This window comes from Wyeomyia smithii, chromosome 3 (genome assembly GCF_029784165.1).
Source record: "Wyeomyia smithii strain HCP4-BCI-WySm-NY-G18 chromosome 3, ASM2978416v1, whole genome shotgun sequence".
NCBI lineage: Eukaryota > Metazoa > Arthropoda > Insecta > Diptera > Culicidae > Wyeomyia > Wyeomyia smithii.
In genome coordinates, this window is record NC_073696.1 from 54,328,598 (window position 1) to 54,348,426 (window position 19,829).

The 19,829-nt window shown below is 37.8% G+C and overlaps 2 protein-coding genes across 7 annotated transcripts in view; both read left to right on the forward strand.

Moving 5' to 3' along the window:
* LOC129726957 (zinc finger protein 236-like) overlaps positions 1-11,623 on the forward strand; it is a 161,889-nt gene extending 150,266 nt beyond the window's left edge. For all 3 annotated transcript variants that reach the window (XM_055684276.1, XM_055684277.1, XM_055684278.1), the window contains exons 7-8: positions 11,188-11,344; positions 11,414-11,623. In XM_055684276.1, coding sequence (XP_055540251.1) covers positions 11,188-11,344; positions 11,414-11,614 — 358 coding nt within the window. In that variant the 3' untranslated portion in view covers positions 11,615-11,623. The remainder of the gene's footprint in view (positions 1-11,187; positions 11,345-11,413) is intronic.
* A 5,625-nt stretch (positions 11,624-17,248) lies between these two features.
* LOC129726958 (protein real-time) overlaps positions 17,249-19,829 on the forward strand; it is a 47,494-nt gene continuing 44,913 nt past the window's right edge. For 2 of the 4 annotated variants that reach the window (XM_055684279.1, XM_055684280.1), the window contains exon 1: positions 17,249-17,840. In XM_055684279.1, coding sequence (XP_055540254.1) covers positions 17,778-17,840 — 63 coding nt within the window. In that variant the 5' untranslated portion in view covers positions 17,249-17,777. The remainder of the gene's footprint in view (positions 17,841-19,829) is intronic. The other 2 variants (XM_055684281.1, XM_055684282.1) reach the window with 2 other exon arrangements.

Genomic DNA, 19,829 nt, shown 5'->3' on the forward strand with positions numbered 1-19,829 from the left:
AAAAACTACTTAACTTAAAAAATACTGCCAAAGTCACATACACCTGACAGGTCGCGCACGAGCAAATGTATTTTGTTTGCAACCAAAGGAAGGTATAAGAACGAAAAACTATCCATCTAGAAATTAGACAAAAGTCTACATACTTCTCAAAGACTGAAAATACTGCAAATCAGATAAAATGCTTTGTTGACAGTATTACTTGATGATCACAGATTTAGTTTCCACTGAGGATTAATAGATATTCCTTGTATTGTTTATTACAATTGGATCATATTAGAGCCTAAACTCAATATTAACTATGGCGCGATAACGGCAGGAGGAACGAGGTTTCGATAAGACTCCCTTCTCTTGACAAAATCAGTCCTTCTTATAATGAAACTGGCTAAAAAAGAGGCTAGATATGGTAGGGACACACACAGGCACGAAAATAATAGGCATGGCACTGCCAATAATATGTACTAAACCTTAATCAGTTGCTGTACAACCAAATTGTTTGTTGGGATCACAAAAGATCTAAAGTTTCTTGTCGCAGAAATAAGTCCATGAAGAAAAAAATACATAAATATATTTTTTAAAATTTACCAGAAATTTTAAAAAGAGGTGTCTTGAATCTTGTAGCCTTATCTCCAGAACGTTTTAAAAAACTTTAGGAAAACATTAGTGTGACCTCTAACCGTATTATTGAACTAAAACTGGATCACTACAAATTTTACAACATCAACAAAAAACCTAAATTAATCCACCTAGCGGTCAGACCCAGCCTTTCTCAGATTCACATGAACGCTTCAATCCAATAAATGTATATTCACTCTTTAGGTTTTAAAATATTGATGTTGTAATCTATACATATAAAAATGCAATCCGGTCTGTCTGTCTGTTTGATCCATATAGGCTCGAAAACTACCGAACCGATCGACGTGAAAATTTGTATGTAGGGGTTTTTGGTCCCGATAAAGGTTCCTATGATAGTTTGAAACCCCTCCCTCTTCTGGAAAGTATGGACCTCTCCTTTACAAATGAAACATACATTTCTGCACAACTCAAGAACAAACCAAGCAAATGAAACCGAATTTGGCATGTGGATGTTTTAAAGGGTAATAAATATGTCCATAATAGTTCGAAGCCCCTCCCTCTTATGGAAGCACATGTTTCTGCACAAATTTCTGCACATCTCGCGAACTAATCAACTAAATGGAACCATATCTGGCAGGTAAATGTTTTTAGTGGTAACAAATATGTTCCATAATCGACCTCAGGCAACATTTTGGATTGTAAGATAGCAACTTCCGGTTTCTGGAAAACAGCCAAAAATGGACGATTTCCACCCAATATAATAATATCCGGATAGATAAAGATACACAGGAGCTAAATTCGACCACAGATACCATTTTGAATTCTAAGATGGCGACTTCCGGTTTCGGAAAAACAGCGGCAAACGACCAAATACCACCCGATATGGGTATTTTCGGAATCGACTTCAGACACCATTATGAATTGTAGGATGGCAACTTGTGGTTTCTGGAAAACAGCCAGAAATGGCCGATTTCCGTCTAACGTGAGTATCTCCGAATCTAGAATGATACACAGCAGCTGAAATCGACCAGACCCCATTTTGGATTCTAGGTTGGCGACTTCCGGTTTCTGGGAAACAGCGGAAAATGATCAAAACCAACCAGAATGACGCTCAGAGGCCAGAAATTATCTTGAATACTATTTTGAAATCCAAGATGGTGACTTCCGGTTTGTGAAAAATAGCCCAAAATAACTAAATACCTTCCAATATGAGTATCTCTGGAACCAGAATGATGCAATGAGCTAACAATTGACCTCAGGCACCATTTTGAATCGCTAAATGGCAACTTATAGGAAACAGTCGAAAATGACCAAATAATACTCAACATGGATATTTCCGTAATCGAGATGATGCATAGAAACCAAATATTGACCCTTGACACCATTTTGAATTTAAAGACGACCACTTTTAGTTTGTGGAAAACAACCAAAATAACTAAATACCTCCCAATATGAGTATTTCCGGTGTCAGATTGATGGGAGAAAATTTGCTGAAAATGACCGGATACCACCCAGTATGAATATATTCAGAATTAAGGCGATGTACAGAAGCCAAATGTCGAGGATGTTGTCATTTCGATAAAACCAATCATTTCAAACAATTTGTCTTTTGACTTTGATCATATCCTATGGCCGATTCGTTGTGCATTTGCAGACTTTAAACACATCGCAACGAATCAATGAATTTGGAATGTTCAAATAGTACAAAACCACATTTAAATTATGTGTAGACCACATATATCAATCAAAGCAGGTATAGTTTTAAATAGCCTTTGAATTTCTTCTCTTTACATAACTTTTGAGTCACATATCAAATTGTTATGAAGTTTGTTATTTGTAAGTTTGAGAGATGACTCATTCGTATGACACTAGTTATGTTCAAATAAGTCATGTAATCTTTGAAATAATAGGCTTTCGTTGTTTTATTAACAATTTAATACATAACGGTGCCTTAAGTTGAATAATAATCAAATGAAATGGGAACGTATAGGGCAGCGAAACATTGAAACCACGTGTTCAATCAAAATTCATCAGTTAACCCTTAACTAGCCCGCTCATCTGATAATGATATTCGTCAAATCGGTTGTGTACTTTCTGAGATAATGAAGTTTCGTGATTTTCATATTTCGGTACATTACAGACGAAATTACTGTCCGATTACAGTAAAATTCAAAAGGGTGTTATGAGACAGCTAGACTCTTTGTTTGACACTAATTTTGTGGAAATCGGGTCAGCCATCACTAAGAAATGTGAGTGAGTTCAAGTAGTCTTCGGAATATGTTCCTTTTCATAGCTGGATTTCACATTTTTGAACATAACAGGCAAAGTAATAGTCCGATTGCAAAACAAATCAATAGGGTTTTATGGGGCAACTAGACCTTCCATTTGACACTGATTTTATGAAAAATCGGTCCAGCCATCTCTGAGAAACATGAGTGAGATTAAGTGGTCTTCAAAACACGTTTCTTTGCATAACTTTTGAACCACATGTCCAATCTTTATAAAATTCAAAAGTTAGAAGTATTTTAAGTAGCCCGTTCATTTGAAATCAATTTTGTTCAAATCGGTTGTGTAGTTTTCGAGAAAATGATGTTTCATGATTTTTAAATTTTGATACATAACCTCTAAACTAAAAATTCGATTAGAATGAAGATTAATAGGGTCTTATGGGAAAATGAGACCTTTTATTTGCAATTAATTTCATGAAATCGGTCCAGCCATCTCTGAGAAAAGTGAGTGAGAATAAAAATCTGCACATACACACACACACATACACACACACACATATACAGAAAATGCTCAGCTCGTAGAGCTGAGTCGAGTGATATATGCCATTCGGGCCTTTGGCGCACTTTTATACTTTCGGTTTGGCAAGTGATTGCTATACCTTTCTAGGAGAAAGGCAAAACTATCTTCACACAATTTTGAAGGACTGCTGCTTATTTTTTGTATGAAGTATGCATTCTACGATGCATTCTAGATGTGGTCCCTGTGGCTCTGTGGTTAGCGATGTCGGTCGGCTAGCTCTCCCACATGGTTGTGATGTCGGGTTCGATTCCCGATCAGGCCGAGGAATTTTTTTCGACTCAGCACTGGAGCACGGTGTATCGTTGTACTTATACTACAACATGCAAAATGTGCCAAAAACAATATCGATAAGAGGCCATTTACATTCCACGTGGATAGCTTTGGGGGGGGGGTTCTGTGTAATGTCCACGGTCCATACACAATTTTTCGAATTTATATGAATGTGGTGACCCCTAACGAATTCTCTTAACTAATCTAGTTGATCGAGACCGCTATTAGCCTTCCTGGCTAGCGTGCGATATATGCATTCTACGCAGTAGAAAAATAAAACGTTTTGGCAATACCTATAACGTTCGCATGTAAACAGCGCTGCCATTCAAAAAAAAATGTCATTTAATGAAAATCTTATTACCATGTACTACTGGATAATGAAACAACTAAAAATATGAATCTCTTCTATTAAGCTAGGTGAGACAATAACTCTCAGGCCGTGAATTTTTAAATTCAGTGAAGTTTACAATAATTTTGCCATTCATCGTTTATTTTCAAAATAAAAGGACTGACTTCAGAAGAAAAGCACCGTAACGCCGAAAAAATATTTTGCTTAAATGGCGTATTGTACGAGAACCATTTCTGAGAAAATTGTCAATAATTTGTCAACTTTTTTTATTCTCACTTATTTTCCGTCGGTATAGTTCCGCCACTGTTGTTTGTGCCAATCACCGACGCCCGGGAAGGCGGCTCCACCCAGGACCCTAACTTACGAACCGTTGATTAACGGACCGGCCCCAACGGCTTTACTTCCTCATGCGATGGAAGGCGTGATCCCAGAGATTTTTCGCCCCAGAAAATCTCCCGGTGTCAGCTAGGATTAAATCTAGACCAATTGGGTTGGTTGTGAGTGAATCACGCCACCCCACAACCATCGACACCTATGTCGGCGTTGGGATTCGAACCCTGGCTTTGAGCGTGGTTAGCGGAGACGTTACCAACCACGCTAGGCCCTCGCCTTAATTTGTCAAATTATAAGCTTCAAATCAGTTCGTATTGCAATCTGTAAGTCTGGGGAAGGGAACTCTCTGAAATTGATCACGTTAAAATTCATGATAAAAATTACTGATGAAAAAATATTGAACTTACAACACTGGATAATGTTAACGTGTCCTCAAACCTGCCGAAGTTAACCCTTGAGTGTCCAGGGCAGTCAGATATATTTTCGTCGTTTCGAACTCCGTCAAAACTCAATAAAAATTAATCGAACAAATTTCAAAATGCCGAAAACCTCATCTGAGTACGTTACGTGATTAATGAATGATCTCTTATATTCGTTGGAAGGTTTGAAGCTGCCATTCAGTGATTATACCATAAATCGTACTTCATTGCAGCAAATGCGTGAAGTGAACCGTCACAATCGGATTGGTGAAGCAAATTCCGACTACATTGGCAATGTAGTATTTGTGAAATTATTATTTGGAACTTTTCGTATAAATTTAATTTTAGTTCTAGTCCCGTCGGGATGCGGTAAATTTTTCCAAATCTGTATCACATTTCCAGTTCGTTTATTTTTCGCTCTCTTTACTTCACATACTGTCTGCTTAATGAACCCTTAGTTTTAGTATTATTATTATTTAGGACGGTTCATTAGAACGGTTCATTTCAACAAATATAGTCGATAGACCCTTATGTTGATCGAATTGCAATTCTCGGGGGTTACGATGAAACAGCAGAATTCTTGGGCGCGCCTAAAATTGATTCAAGCTCCGGCAAAAATATCTCCAGAGAAGTTCATCATACGCTAGTGGATCTGAATATTTTGGACATCATTGTGTTGCTGTTTTCTTTTAAGTGAAAACCAACCAATTTTACTTGTCCTCCTCATATCTGTGAACTTTTTTTTGCATAAATTTAATATATGGCAAAAGCAGCAAAAAGCTCTTGAACACTTGTCTTCAACCGTTTTACAAAAGCAACAAACGAAACAATTCATTCATAGCCAATCAATGATCCAATAGTTCGCTCAAACCGGCTCAAACGCAATCAAGTTCACGGCGATAATAAAGAGCTCTTTGTTCGGGTATGGACCCCCTCACTGCGACCAGAATAGTTAACAGTTGCGTACCCGACCCCTCCGGAGCCGAAAAAATGAAAATTCTTTTACATGCCATTCCGCAAGATCTGAACCGATTTTGATTGAACCTTTTTCAAAAGATCACAAATTTATCATTGTTTTTGGGATAGTAGAGGACATTTCGGAATTTTCCGTTGTTCCGGATTTATCGAGGGGAACCGTGGGGTAAGTACCTATCCAGAGACACAGGCTAGATTAAAAACGGTAGCGGAACCTTGCTTGCGACATATCAAACATTAAGCTTTTGCATAATTCATCACAAAACAACTCCCTAATAAAAAAAGTAAGGAATAGTAAACTTCTGCCAAAAATTATTCGATGTAAACGGCGCCACAGAGCGTAGTGTTATATTTATGAAAAATTATAACCGCGTTTTAAAACATAATGGAGACGAACTTCTGTTTATATTGCATGTTGTTGAATCATATCGAAAAAATATTCATCTCATTCAAAAGTCGCACTTAACAAACACCAAAAGTTATAGATCATTTTCAACTTAAATAAGAATAATATCATTTAAATGTGTATGTATGTACCGCACTCCCAATCTCACTCGATTTTCTCAAAAATGGCTGGACCGATTTCCATGGAATTAATTGCAAATGAAAGGTCTAGTTGTCCCATAAGACCCTATTGAATTCTATTGTTATTGAATTCTTAGTTTCGAGGTTATGTATCAAAATGTGAAAATCACAAAACTTCATTATCTCAGAAACTACACAACCGATTTAAACAAAACTCGTATCAAAATTACGGGCTTGTTTTTTGAACCATTTGTGAAATAATTTTATATTGATTGGACATGTAGTTCAAAAGTTATGCAAAGAAACGTGTTTCAAAGACTGTTTAAACTTACTCACTTTTCTCAGATGGCTGGACCGATTTTCACAAAATTAGTGTCATATGGAAGGTCTTGTTGCCCCATAAGACCCTATTGAATTTGATTGTTATTGTACTTTAACTTTGTCCGTTATGTATAATAATGGGAAATCAGGCTATGACAAGAAACATGTATCTAAGACTGCTTGAGCTCACCCACTTTTCTCAGAGATGGTTGGACCGATTTTCACAAAATAAGTTGCAATAAAAAGGTCTAGTTGCCTGATAAGACCCTATTGAATTTTATTATAATCGGACTGTAAAATTGTCTGTTATGTATAAAAATGTAAAAGTTATGAAACTCCATTATCTCAGAAACTACACAACCGATTTGAACAAAACAGGTATCAAATGAACGGACTGTCTTCGAAACCACCAATTAACGAATTTTATGATGGTTTAACGTGAAGTCAAAAGGTTATGAAAAGAAACGTGTTCAGAAAACTTTTTAAATTCACTCGTTTTGCCAAAGATGGCTGGACTGATTTCAACAATCTTAGTTCCAAATTAAAGGTTTAGTTGCTTTATTAATACCCATTTCATTTGATTATAACACTGGTTGACAAAGTCGAATAAAATTCTGCTTGGGGGCTCACAATAGTTGCCCTAAAAAAATTCACTGGAATGGTTAAAAAGCTATAATTTTTCATTTTTTCTCAATTTGACCTTCAAGGCCACACTTGACCAGTGTAATCGGACTTTTATTTTAACCGTTATGTGTTAAATTGTCAAAATATTGAAAGTCTATTCTCTCGAAGATTACACGACTTATTCAAAGGAAACTAGTGTCAAACGAACAGGTTGTTTCTCAAACTTACAAAGAAACAAAACCCAAAGGCTGTTTAAAACTAGCTGCTTTGATCAAAGTTCGAAATCAAGAGTCATTATGATAGAAAGACTATTCATTTAGTACAAATATTAAGTCAAATTTCAAATATTATGCTCCCAATATTCCTTCAAGTACAACATCAATAATCTAAAATCCAAAGAGTTGATATATCTTTATTGGATTATATTTGACAATTGAAGGATGTTTTCCAGAAATCGGATCTCAAAATGAAGTTTGGAGTTGATTCCTGGCCTCTGAGCATCTTCCCGGGTACTGAAAAACTCACATTAGGTAATGTTTGTTCTTTTTTGACTGGTTTCAACCGGAAGCAACTATCTAGAAATTTAGAATGGCATTTGAAGATGATTTCTGGCCTCCGGGTATCATACCGCTTCCCCAAATCGTATTGGATGATATTTGTCACTTCAGCCTGTTGATCGGAAACTGTCGCCATCTTCGCCATCGAAATACCCAGATTAGGCAGTTCGGCAATTTTATGATGAGTTTTATGATTATCAGGCAGCCAGACTGGTCATCTGGATTCAAAATGGGGTTTGAGGTCGGATTCTGGCCACCGGATATAATCCAGGCTTCAAGAACCCATTCTCACCACTCACCACTAGACGGATTAATTTGGGTTTTTTTTTTGCTTTTTCTCACATAGAGTTCGTTTAGACAACTACAACTGAAGTTATAGTTTTATCAATAACCCAAAAAAAGGGGTTGGAAAAAATTATTAACCTTTATAAAATAGACAAGACAATAATCTATTTTTTTTTCATAAATAATAGTTCAATCACAGACTAACAGACGTAACACTGGAACCTAGCTCCATCGCCACAAAAAACGATCATTCCAAATTTTCAATCGAATAACAATCATCACGCGATAACGCCGTCTGGGGCGCTGTCATGCAGTCTCATACATATTTTGTGGTTCCCCATTTGACACATGCAGTAACGCTGGCGCTGATGTCGAAATACATGACGCAGCGCGAACATGACAGCAGATGGTGCTAGTGTTACTAACGTAAAGTACTGGAATCATCCGAACGATGAATTTATTGAAAATTTGTTCGAAGTGTTATGTCTGTTAGTCTGTGGTTCAATACTAGTATAACCAAAATTGGTACTTCTACCCTAGCTGTATTCAAAACCAATGATGTTGATATCCGTAACAAACCGCTAACAGCTAAATTTCGCTCTGATTCTTGCTCTTCTGAATACACTGATGTTGCCTATACGAAGACTCCCGAAATTACGGGTTCTTTAAGAAAAAACAGGAACTTAGGCAGTTTTTTACGTGAATTGGAAAAGGCGGAGTATTTTAGGAGTGTCGGTTAAATTTACTGAACCCGATCCACGAATGTTTACTGATTTTAACTTTTCCCAACTAACTCTAAGATTCGCCGGATTTCAACTTTCTCTTAACTCTAGAAATCCGGAAAAATCTGCATAAAATCTGAAATCGTGTAGACAAAAGTTTGCAATAATCTGCACACATTTTGAGAAAGTCTGCGCAAATATGAGGAGATTCTGACAAAACACTACAGAAAGTGAATCAATAAAGATCTGCACAAGGACTCTAAAACTCTGCGTTTTACAGGCAAATTTGCACATCTATGTCCCTAGTAAAAACGACTCTACTGTACTAATTTTCTCAAGTATACTTAGCCGGTTGACGTGACGCAAAGTATCGACAAACTGGAAACAATAACAGGTTGACTAATACGCGGCACTGCTGTCGAGTGACAGACATAACACTGCACAAAATTATGGTAGTACTAAGAATACTGAACTATCACAGAAATTGATAAAACTGCATAAAAATAACGATTTCTTCATTATCATCATGAAGCAGATTGGAAAATCTATGTCATAATTTTCAAAAAGATTTACCTTGATAACCACAACATACCTTCGTTCCAAATCAAGAATGATTTCAGTAAATAAATCAGCAGTCACAACCGCAAGGTAAACCCATATTTAGTGCAGAAAATTGTAAGAGCATCTAGCCTGGTTACTCACGAGCACCCTCGTCAGTGGTCAACAAGAGAAAAAAATTCACCTCTCGTGACAGGCCGAACAGCTGTAACGAAAGAGGTGAAAAAAAAATTCCATTCCATTGCGGATAGGAAAATAACACCGACAGCGACATCGCATTTACGCAAATCGCAAAACCTTCTGTCTGCGGTACCCAATCTCAACACCGCCGCCGCGGCCGGTCCTTTTCGGTACACTACTGTACTGGCCGCCGACCGGGGCCCGAAAGGCACGTATGGGAAGACGCAAAAGCGGCGACTTATGGCCTGAAAGCGGAGAAATCAGAACAAGAACAAGTGACTGCGCAACATAAAGGGGCAACGACGAGGGCCTCAAATTCCTTGTACTGTCGCATGTGGAGTATATGCTGCCTTTATTGGATGCATAGTGATCACTATTTCGGAGCGATCGCCCCGTTGCATAAAAAAGGTACAGATCCTGCGGAACGGCGGCAAAGCGAGCATCTGCAACGGCAACGAGTACGAATGTCTACCGGTGTTCGATCAAGATGCGTTTGGCAGCAGGACACGATCACATTCCTCCGGACGAAACCCAAGCATGCACTGTGTACCAGGGCCCAAGTACAAGCAGCAATGAGCGAGAAACGCGAACCTGCCAAACAAAGCTGCGAAAACAGAACCGAGAGGAAAAAAGCCATGCTCCAGAAGCCCGGTACTCACTTTATGCAGAAACACGATTCGCGAAAACGTAAACTTTGAAACGTAGCCATTCGGTTCACGTCGTGCCCCTCCCCGGTCCCGTTCCACACTCAATCATTATGGCTGCCAAGGACGATAAGTGATAAGTGATCCAAAAATGTGTTAAATCGCTTTTTATTGTAAATTAATACAGGAAAAAAGGCAACATTTTGAAGAGCGCTTACTGTTTCTCTGGAACGCGTTCGTTCGGTCGTCGGATTCGACAACAGCATCGATTGCAGGAAGCTGCCGCATTGGTTGGGTTGCTAAGTGCATCCAGGCCAGGCAACGCAGGGGAGACAAGCGAAATTCTCTTCGCTGCACATTGTTATCAATTTCAGATATCATCAAACGTATAATTTATACGATCGTGGGGCGAATGTTCTCCATCGGCTTAGAATAGTTGGCCAGTGGATCGGTTAAATTGGTAAAAACTGTCCACAAAATGAACATTTTTGAGCCAACAACTAAATTTTAATTTCGAATGAAATCACTACTAATTAGTTGGTGATCGAGAATTGATTGTTTTGACCTCGTGCGCAGCACGTTGTCCTGCTGCTCCCTTTCTGGATGGCAACCAGTCAACCTGATGCATAACCATAAACTGCCAGATTTGCAAGCGCTCGGCTCCGCCCGAGAACAAAGAGAAACGCTACCGAGATGCAGCCGCGATCCATCCGCATGCAATGAAGACCAACGCTACCCAGTTATGGTAGCACAGAAATTAGAGACGAAATGAGCCCCTTTCGGTCAGTAAATAAGTCACGATTTCTTTATTTTCCCCCACCCGATTTCAATCGATTGCCGGCTGGGTTTGCTTTGAAAACATTCGACCATTTTCGTTTCATTCATTTCGAGCATAATTAGGCTCGCTTTTCAGCGTAAATCTGTCCGTTACAATAATGATCAGTTGAGCGATTACCGGGGTGATTTGCAATCCCACTCGACTGAATAACGTTTCCAGCAATTATTTTCAATTTTAAATAATCAACTCTCACTTATCACTTGCAGACATTACCAACGGCATGAGGAAACGGTGAAGAAATATAAATGCGATCAGTGCGAGTTTGCTTCGCGAATCCCTGGCCACCTGAAGCGGCACCTTCTGGTGCATAGTGGCGGAAAACCTTTCACCTGCCCACACTGCGATTACAGTTGCAACAACATTGTAAGTATTCTTTTGTTCTTTTGCTCTAGTGGCTTTGATATAGAATATGAGCGAGATGATTTTGTTTAGGAAAACCTTCGCAAGCACGTGATATCAACTGCCAAACACAAAGGCAAGTATCTGTACGAGTGTAAGTACTGTTCGATGGATGGTCCAGAAGCGGTGGTATTCAAAACGAATTTTCACAAAGAATACAAAGATCATCTTCAAGGATCGCATAGTCTTTCAGCAGAGGAAGCAAGTCAAGTTGCTCGTATTGTGCCTGGTTAAAAAATTGAAATACAGATAGTTTTGTAAAAAACAACAGTTTCGTGTTTTACTTCGTTATTTTTATTCATTCGGAAGGCCGATTTTTTTTCCATTAAAAAAATGGTTTAGCTGATTTCCCCACTTTTTTTTATCAGATCAATTTTAGTATTTTTTCACTCTAGCTTATTTTGAATAATATAGAAACGTTCATCATGTACTGCTATTTTCAATAGGCCGTCCCTAAACTACTTAGTCACTACAGCTATTTTTAAGGTACAAATAAAGCGAAACGTGATAATATTGATTTTTGAAAACTGTAATAATGTGCTTGTTTTTATTTCACTACTCACACAACTTTTAATCCCTAGTCGCTACTGTAACCTGCTTCTAAGTTATAAGAAACATTTGCAAATGTTTCCAGTTCAACGTTTTTGAACAAAATACTACTTTTGACTCGATTACAAATTGAAAAGAATGTGAAAAAATAAATAACTTGCATCCGGTCAAAATTTAACGTTTGCATTACAAAAGTGTGAGACAGACAAATTTGTGGGTAATAGACTTTTTTTAAAAACAAGATTAACATAAAAAAAAATAATCTTGATTCTTCAATTAATGAATTGTTAAAATTTGGATTGCAAATTTACTCTAACATTTTCTTCTTTGCCTTTCAATTTTCTTTTTATTTTTTTAAAGAAATCCATTAAATAAGTCATAAGGATGAGCGAATGTGTGTCATTTATCAGTGAACAGAACTATTCTGAGAAACGAGATCAATTGGTTTAAAAAAACGAAAGAATGATTTTGAAAATGTTTGTCAACCATAGGAAAAAATACAAACTATTCGTTGATTTGACGAGCATACCACATTCTATACTTACAAAATACTTAGCTCACAGACTAACAGACATAACACGCCGAACAAGTTGTCAATAAAATTATCGTTTGGGTGATTCCAGTACTTTACATTAGTAACACTAGCACATCTGCTGTCGTGTTTGCGCTACGTCATGTATTTTGACATCAGCGCCAGCGTTACTGCATGTGTCAAATGGGAAACTAAGAAATATGTATGAGATTGCATGACAGCGCCCCAGACGACGTTTTCGCGCGATGACTGTTATTCGATTGAAAATTTGAAATGAACGTTTTTTGTGGCGATGGAGCTAGGTTCCAGTGTTACGTCTGTTAGTCTTTGCTTAGCTTATGATAAAACTTTTTGAAGTAAAGTGTGATTTTTGGAAAATAAAAGTCGTGAATTTCGTTACGATTGGTGTTGTTTCGTTTCGCTCACGCACTGTTGAAAGTTTGCCAGTCAACAATGTAGATGTGTCAATTGACAGTTAGTCAGAAGCCGGACATTTATAATGGTCGAAAAAACGGTACTGTCCCGTTCAAAGCTAACTATGATGAAACAATGTGTTTAATTAATCAGAAAACACCAAGCAAGAATTTGACCCTAAATTTGGGTTTGAGCGAAAAAACGTGTCCAATGTTAAAAAAAGGCCTCAAACTATGCTCAAAATAATAAGGAAATGCTTCTAGAGACTTAAAAGATAACGAAAAACAATATGATCGGAATTGAAGTCAGATTAGCACACAAATCAGTTCTAAATGTTGGTGGAAAACCATAAACTATTATTACGCAATAAAACTCAGAATAGCGCAAAAACGCTGCCAAATGCTAAAAAAGGCAAAAAAGTAAGTCGAACAAGAACTCAGATTCGCCAAAAGAGCCAAAAAAAGATCAAGAAAGAAAATGAACCGAAGTTTAGTTCTGAATAATATAGACACAAAAAAATGAAATAATCCCATATTGACCAGAATATAACGGAAAAGTGCTTCTATAAACTTAATGCTGAAAGAAAAGAACCCAAATTGAATTTACAATAGCGAAAACTTACTTTTAAAAGGAAAAAACAAAACATTATCCAGGATTGAGCTCAGAATATCGATGATTCAGCTTCAAAAGCCAGAACAAGTTGAAAAGTATAAGAGGACAATCAAATATTCGCGAGTTGTACTCAGGACGAAGAAAATGTTGAAAACAACCTGAATCTAACAGTCAGAGTATTGGAACAATTTTAGTCAATTTATGACAATTATGTTTTTTTTTACTTCTACAACACGAACACTGTAAAATAAGAAAGACAAGGTATGGTGCGCTACTAAGTTCTCGCAATTTGTCAACAGATTACGCCAACAGTATGTGCTGATCGATTTTGACATAGGGACGATCCATTAATGAGTTCACGCAAAATTTGGACAAAAATTATCTCCCCCCCTGCCCCTTGTCACAAGCTGTCGCAATTTCCTTAACCCCCCCCCCCCTTTGTTACGTCACGTTTTTATACCCCTTCTTCCTTTTCTTTGGTAATAATTGATTGAAAATCAAGAAATTTGTTAGGAATGCATTTTTTTCTTAGTAAAAACTATTTACTGAAAGAAAAACTGAAACTAAAAGGAAAAAAAATATATAGAAGATAACTAGAAAAGACGTTCAGTTCTTAGTCCAGGGATGTTGTTGATGGAGTCGCATATCGACGACATAGAAAGCCGAGACAGTAACTGCAGCATTATTGCTGATTTTTGAAAGACCATCAATATTTAGTTCCTCTTCTTCAATCAATTCGCAATTCAAATACAATACAATAGCCAAGCATTCTTATTTACATTTTGTCACAACTTTTGTATTGATTGGATTGAGAGACACTAAAAATTAATGAAATTGCGCTGTCATTCATAAACGAACATGCTCGGTGAAACAGAATTAACAAACATTATGCTGTGGTTAGGTATGTGACTTTTTTATTTATTTTTTTTTTTTTGAGTTGAAATGTGATGTCACACTCAAGCTAAACCCCCTCCCTTCTGTGTCACAAAAAGTCACAATAATCGAAACTCCCTTCCCCTCCCCCCCCCCCCTAAACGCGTGACATCATTAATGGATGATCCCATATCTAAAACATGATAAAACCAAACTGAGCAATGTGGTAAACAATTCGCTTTGACACGTTAGTGATTTCAGCTGTGTGAAAATGTCTGATTTTGTGCCAAATAATAATATACAATCTTGCTCCAAAGCTCAAAATAGTTGCTCTAGAACAGCGGTTCGCGTACCCAGGAGTACGCAAAAGTCTTCAGGGGGTACGCGAAAGAAAAATCAGTAATGGCGGATAAAGCAATTTTTTTACTAAACTTCATTTGTTGTTCAAACTTTCTTTTAAAACATGACTGTAGCAATTAAACAAAGCACAGTTTGATTTGAAACCTAAACTAAACTACCAAAACATGATCTACCACTACTCCTTCCCATTCTGCGAGAACATTCCAAGCCAGGGGGTACAATTGATTTGGAAAATATCGCCAAGGGGTACGCGGACGAAAAAGGTTGAGAATCGCTGCCCTAGAAAGATATCATCTTTTTACCATTCCTGTGAAATTTGCTGCTTCTAGCTAGTGTAGAAATGCGTCAACTTACATCAAAGTGTCGCATAGTAGTTGCTCGGCGATTCCTTCGCTTGCTTTCGAGAAACTCAGTCAAGTCTCTGAAAAAATTATGGCGGCTAGGGGCACCAAAATCCATGGTTGAAAAGCTATAATCAAAGACAAACAGACGTGCCTCTTCGAAGAAAAATCCTCAAAAAACTTCGTCTTTATTCGATACGTTACACTCATGCGCCACCATGTGAGCTTATTGCCTACTAACGTATATTCGTAAAACGGTTTTTGTCTTTGCTAATGGGTGTGCGCGATTACTTAAATCAACACCAGCGACATCACTGACGATTTTTGTCTTTGATAAAGAATGTGCACGCACGACACAAGCGGCATTACTGCCCACTAAACAAAATTTCAAAATAATCGTTATTTTCCTTGTCGATGAAATCGTCATCGAGTGGCACGTCTGTTTGTCTGTGCAATAATCTTTCTTTTTTCCAGTTTGAGCTCCAAGTCCACACCTGTGTTGACCAGTGTAATCGTTATCCGCGGGAAGAATTACTTTTCTCAACGGTGGCTGAAACGCAACGAGAGTTAAAATAGGTTTACGGAAACACTACTGTGTTGAAAACCCCCCAAAAACCATTAAAGATGCTGTAATGGGTGACAACTAAAAATTTGAAATTTTTTTAGGCTCCACAAATAACACGCTCGGCTGCAAAAGGGGGAATCATGTAAAGGTAAACTGTTATTGTATCTTTGAGTATCGCGTACACGCTTGTTATTATTGTTGTCCAAATAAGTTAATCTAACGTCGAGATTACCCTATTTTAGTATTGTAAGGGAATTGGGGCAAAATTGACATGTTGACTAATCTTACAACACTAGGCATTGTTTACGTGTCCTAAAATGCAACTTTTGAAAGATTCACAAACCTGTCAAAGTTAACTCTTGCATGCCCGGTGCAATTTAACATATTTTCGAAAAATTCTTCTAACTCAGTCAAAATTCAATCAAATTGGATCAAAAAAGTTTCTGAATAACAAAAAAAAAGTATTGAATTTACTTTAAGTTATCTTAATAAGGGGTTATTTACGTTAAATTTGGAAAAGTGAGTAAAGCTTGATAAAAGCTCAAAAATTATAATTTTCAACAATGATTATTCCATACCATCAAAGTAATACTGATGAATTCACAGGAAACCTCAAAGAATTTCATTTCAGAGCTAGTTTTTAAGCTTTTGCAACAAACCGAATTGAAATCGATCTAACAACGATCAAATGAGAGCAAATTTAGCTAACTGCAGCTCGTGAACCAAAATGAATAAATTAAAACCTGAAATATCGTTATTTTCGTTTCCAAACTAGCTGTGATGAATATTTTTTTGTCCAGAAATCATCATTTATCATGAACATATCTAAAAAAGGACATTTCCAATAGAATGTATGGATTTCAAGGGTGATCAATTTCACCCAGATTTAACTCATAGTACCTTATAGAGTTCTCGAGTTTATTTCATGAAGTAGACGATAGAAATTTCACCAATACCTATAGAGGTTTTCTAGAGCATATACCAGTACTTGTTTTAAATATACACTATTGAGGGAAAAATGTACATGAGTACATGAGTTAGTTGGAAAATATTATAAAAATGAATCAATATTACCCCGTTCCACGGTAATGTTAATCAAACATTGGAGTCATTTGTTTGATATCTTGTAAAACTTTGTGCATAAATATAAAAATCATTCAGGTAATGCAGAAAAAAAACTTCCGCTTACTATATGGAATATGAGCTGCAGACGCACATCGAAGGCTCTGAGATGCAGTTTATGAGGAATTCACGCACTGCTACGTGAATTATACTTAACATAAAAATTTTAACCTAATCGACTCCTGTCGGTCGTATCCGCAACTAAATTCATCAAATTCATTTTCACACTAGCACCAAAAGCTCACCTAGCGGCCGGCAGACTAACTCACAGCGTTCACCACTTTTATCCTGATATTCCACGATTTACTGGCATCTACGTGCAATCCTCAACAGTTGACTTAGCTACCTTAGCTCAGCGACACCTAGTCGCTTCAATTTGACTAACCAGCCAACTTTTTTGTTTCGTGGATTTTGACACACGTGTGCATTGTCGATGTCTGACAGTTCGCAAGCTGTCAACCTTGCCACCGAGGCCGCGCTGATCCCAGCTGCACCATATTCATTCATAAAACATCAGTCAAACATCAACCTTCCACTCAGAGTGTGGTAGGTTTTCCTTACGGAAGCGTCGTCGCGCATTCCATTCAACTCTGTGCTCTTGTGCGTCCTGTGCGTTTTCCAAGGCTTTCCGGAGTGCGTTCGGAAAATGAAAGTTTAATTCCGCGAGTGATAATGCCCTCCAGACGACTGCAAACGACACGGGAATCACGGTGGGTTTAATGTATTACGCGAAGCTGCTGTTGCTGATTGCTGAATCATCGACAAAGGGCTGCAATTTTCTAGTGGCTTTTCATCCCCAGCAAAGAAAATAAAGTGCATTTGTTTACCCACTATGGAGAAAAAAGTTTGTGTAGTGTAAGCTGAAGTGTGGAGAAAAAAATCGAAATCATTCAATGTGAATGTTAGAAGGTCACGATTAAGCATTGTTCGAAAAGTTCAAGATAGTGTTACCCTACATACCAGAAAAGTGCCCCACTGAGACGAATCGTAGCAGAACCTTCAATTAGCGGACAGCAAAAGGAATAAAAGATGGTGCAACAATACGAATCTCCTGTTAGGATATATAAATATCCTTTCGAGCTGGTTATGGCCGTAAGTGACCGTTTTTATATATGTACTATTTTTTCGTTGAAAGCACTTTCGTAAACATGTTTAGCTAATAAATTCAACCCGACATAAAGCGAGAGGAAATGTCGCAAGATACTCGCGAGCACCTTCTACTATATCGGCTGCAAATTGCAGCTAGTCGCTATCTAATATATTAGACTCGCCTCATTTCCTATTAGCTGCCAGGAATGAATACAGAAATAGCAGAACAGACTCAACAGAGAGTAAAAAATCTATACAGAATGGCTTGTTCGAAATGATTATTATGATGTAAACTGTTTGCAGGTACGCCGTCTTGCTTTCGCTTGCTCTCGCAGCAGATTCGCTGCGTAAGAAAAAAAAAGTGGAACCCAATCACACCAGCCGCAGCACCATGTTCACATAACGATTTCTTGTTCAATCGTGATCTGCATTCTCCCTCCACATCACCGTACTTCCGCAAAGTTGGTGTTCAATGCTGCCGGCCTTATTCAGTGCGATGTAGCGAGTTGTAAATGCTTTGCTCAAAAGCCTTCTGCCTTAACTATCAGTTGTATTCTTTAACGAAGCTAAGTTAAGTTCTACTTTTCGGCACGTTGTGCCACCAAATTTTAAAATATCAATTTTAGTACTAAAACGGAATGCTGACTTTATTTTGTACCTCAGTTTATTACCCTAAATGAGATCAAAATACAAATGGAATTTTTGAACCAGAAATATATCAAAGCATTCTACTGCTTGCAAAATTCTCCTCTTACTTTAACTGCACTAACATTGAACGTGTTTTTTTTTTTCTGGCACATTCTACTTCTTGTAAATAGCTACAATAGTACTGCAGGGATAAATAGCAGCACCAGCAAGTACTCGACACACAGATTGCACGTTGACACGGTGGGATGTTTAGACGAGAGATAACAGAAGATTTTTCTGCGCCAAGTGCAGCCCTCGTGCGATAAGTGAGCCTGCTTCCGGTAGCGAAGGTTTGCTTGCGCACCACGGCACGTGTTAGTGTGTTATGTTCGTGCGAATGAGTTGTACTAACAAAACAAGAGTATTTGCTCTTTCAACTACAAACGATGGTGTTACCCCAGCTGTAATTCAAGGGTTAATCAGCATCGGAAAATCAAACTTCGATATATTTCTGAATCCTACATGACAAAAGTAGTCAAATAGTGCTTCATGTGGAATGACACCAAATTTTTGTGCTTTATTCCAATTTGTGGGACTTCTCCTACATTTGACTCAAGAATCATCAACTAAGGGGCTTGAAAGCACTAGTCTAAGGAAATGAAAAACAATTTTTGGTTTAGAATGTAGTAAAACCTGTTCTTGATTCGTATCGAGTGAGCGAATCGAATTTATAAATGATAAATATTTGTACAACACCAAGCACCATCTTTGTCCCGTTTTCTATAACAAAACCAGATTCAATTTACATTGCGATAGAACGTACCTTAGTTACATCATCGTATCAGTACAGTTTTCAGTTATTGCTAATAAATCATGCGCTGTTTTGTTCTGGGCGCTTGGCGCACCGTGGATCCGGGAATCCCGGGAAAAGGTAATTCCCGGGATTGCAAACCCTAGTTTTGAGTTTAATGAGAGTGTTGGAATGTGTACTCCAAAAATATAGGCATCCGCGTTCACTTGTTTAGTGTTGATGAAAATGTGATGATTTAAAATCTCCCAGATGGTCTCGAGGTACGATGCTGGCCTAACAAGCCAGTCGTCGTAGGTTCGAGTCTCGTCTCGGGAGAGACTGTTAGTGTCAGTAGGATCGTAGCGCTAGCCCCGCAATTGTCCTGTACACTAAATAGTCGGCTGCGAAGTCTGTGTATAAATAAACAGAAGGCCAAGTTCCGAATCGGAATGTAGCATAAGGTATGTAAGGTTATATTTATCTGAATGATCGTTCTGAAATTAACGGTTAGGTTTTATTTGTTCGAAATATTCTAAAATACAATATCTCCTTTCGTTTTGATAGCCATCACCCGC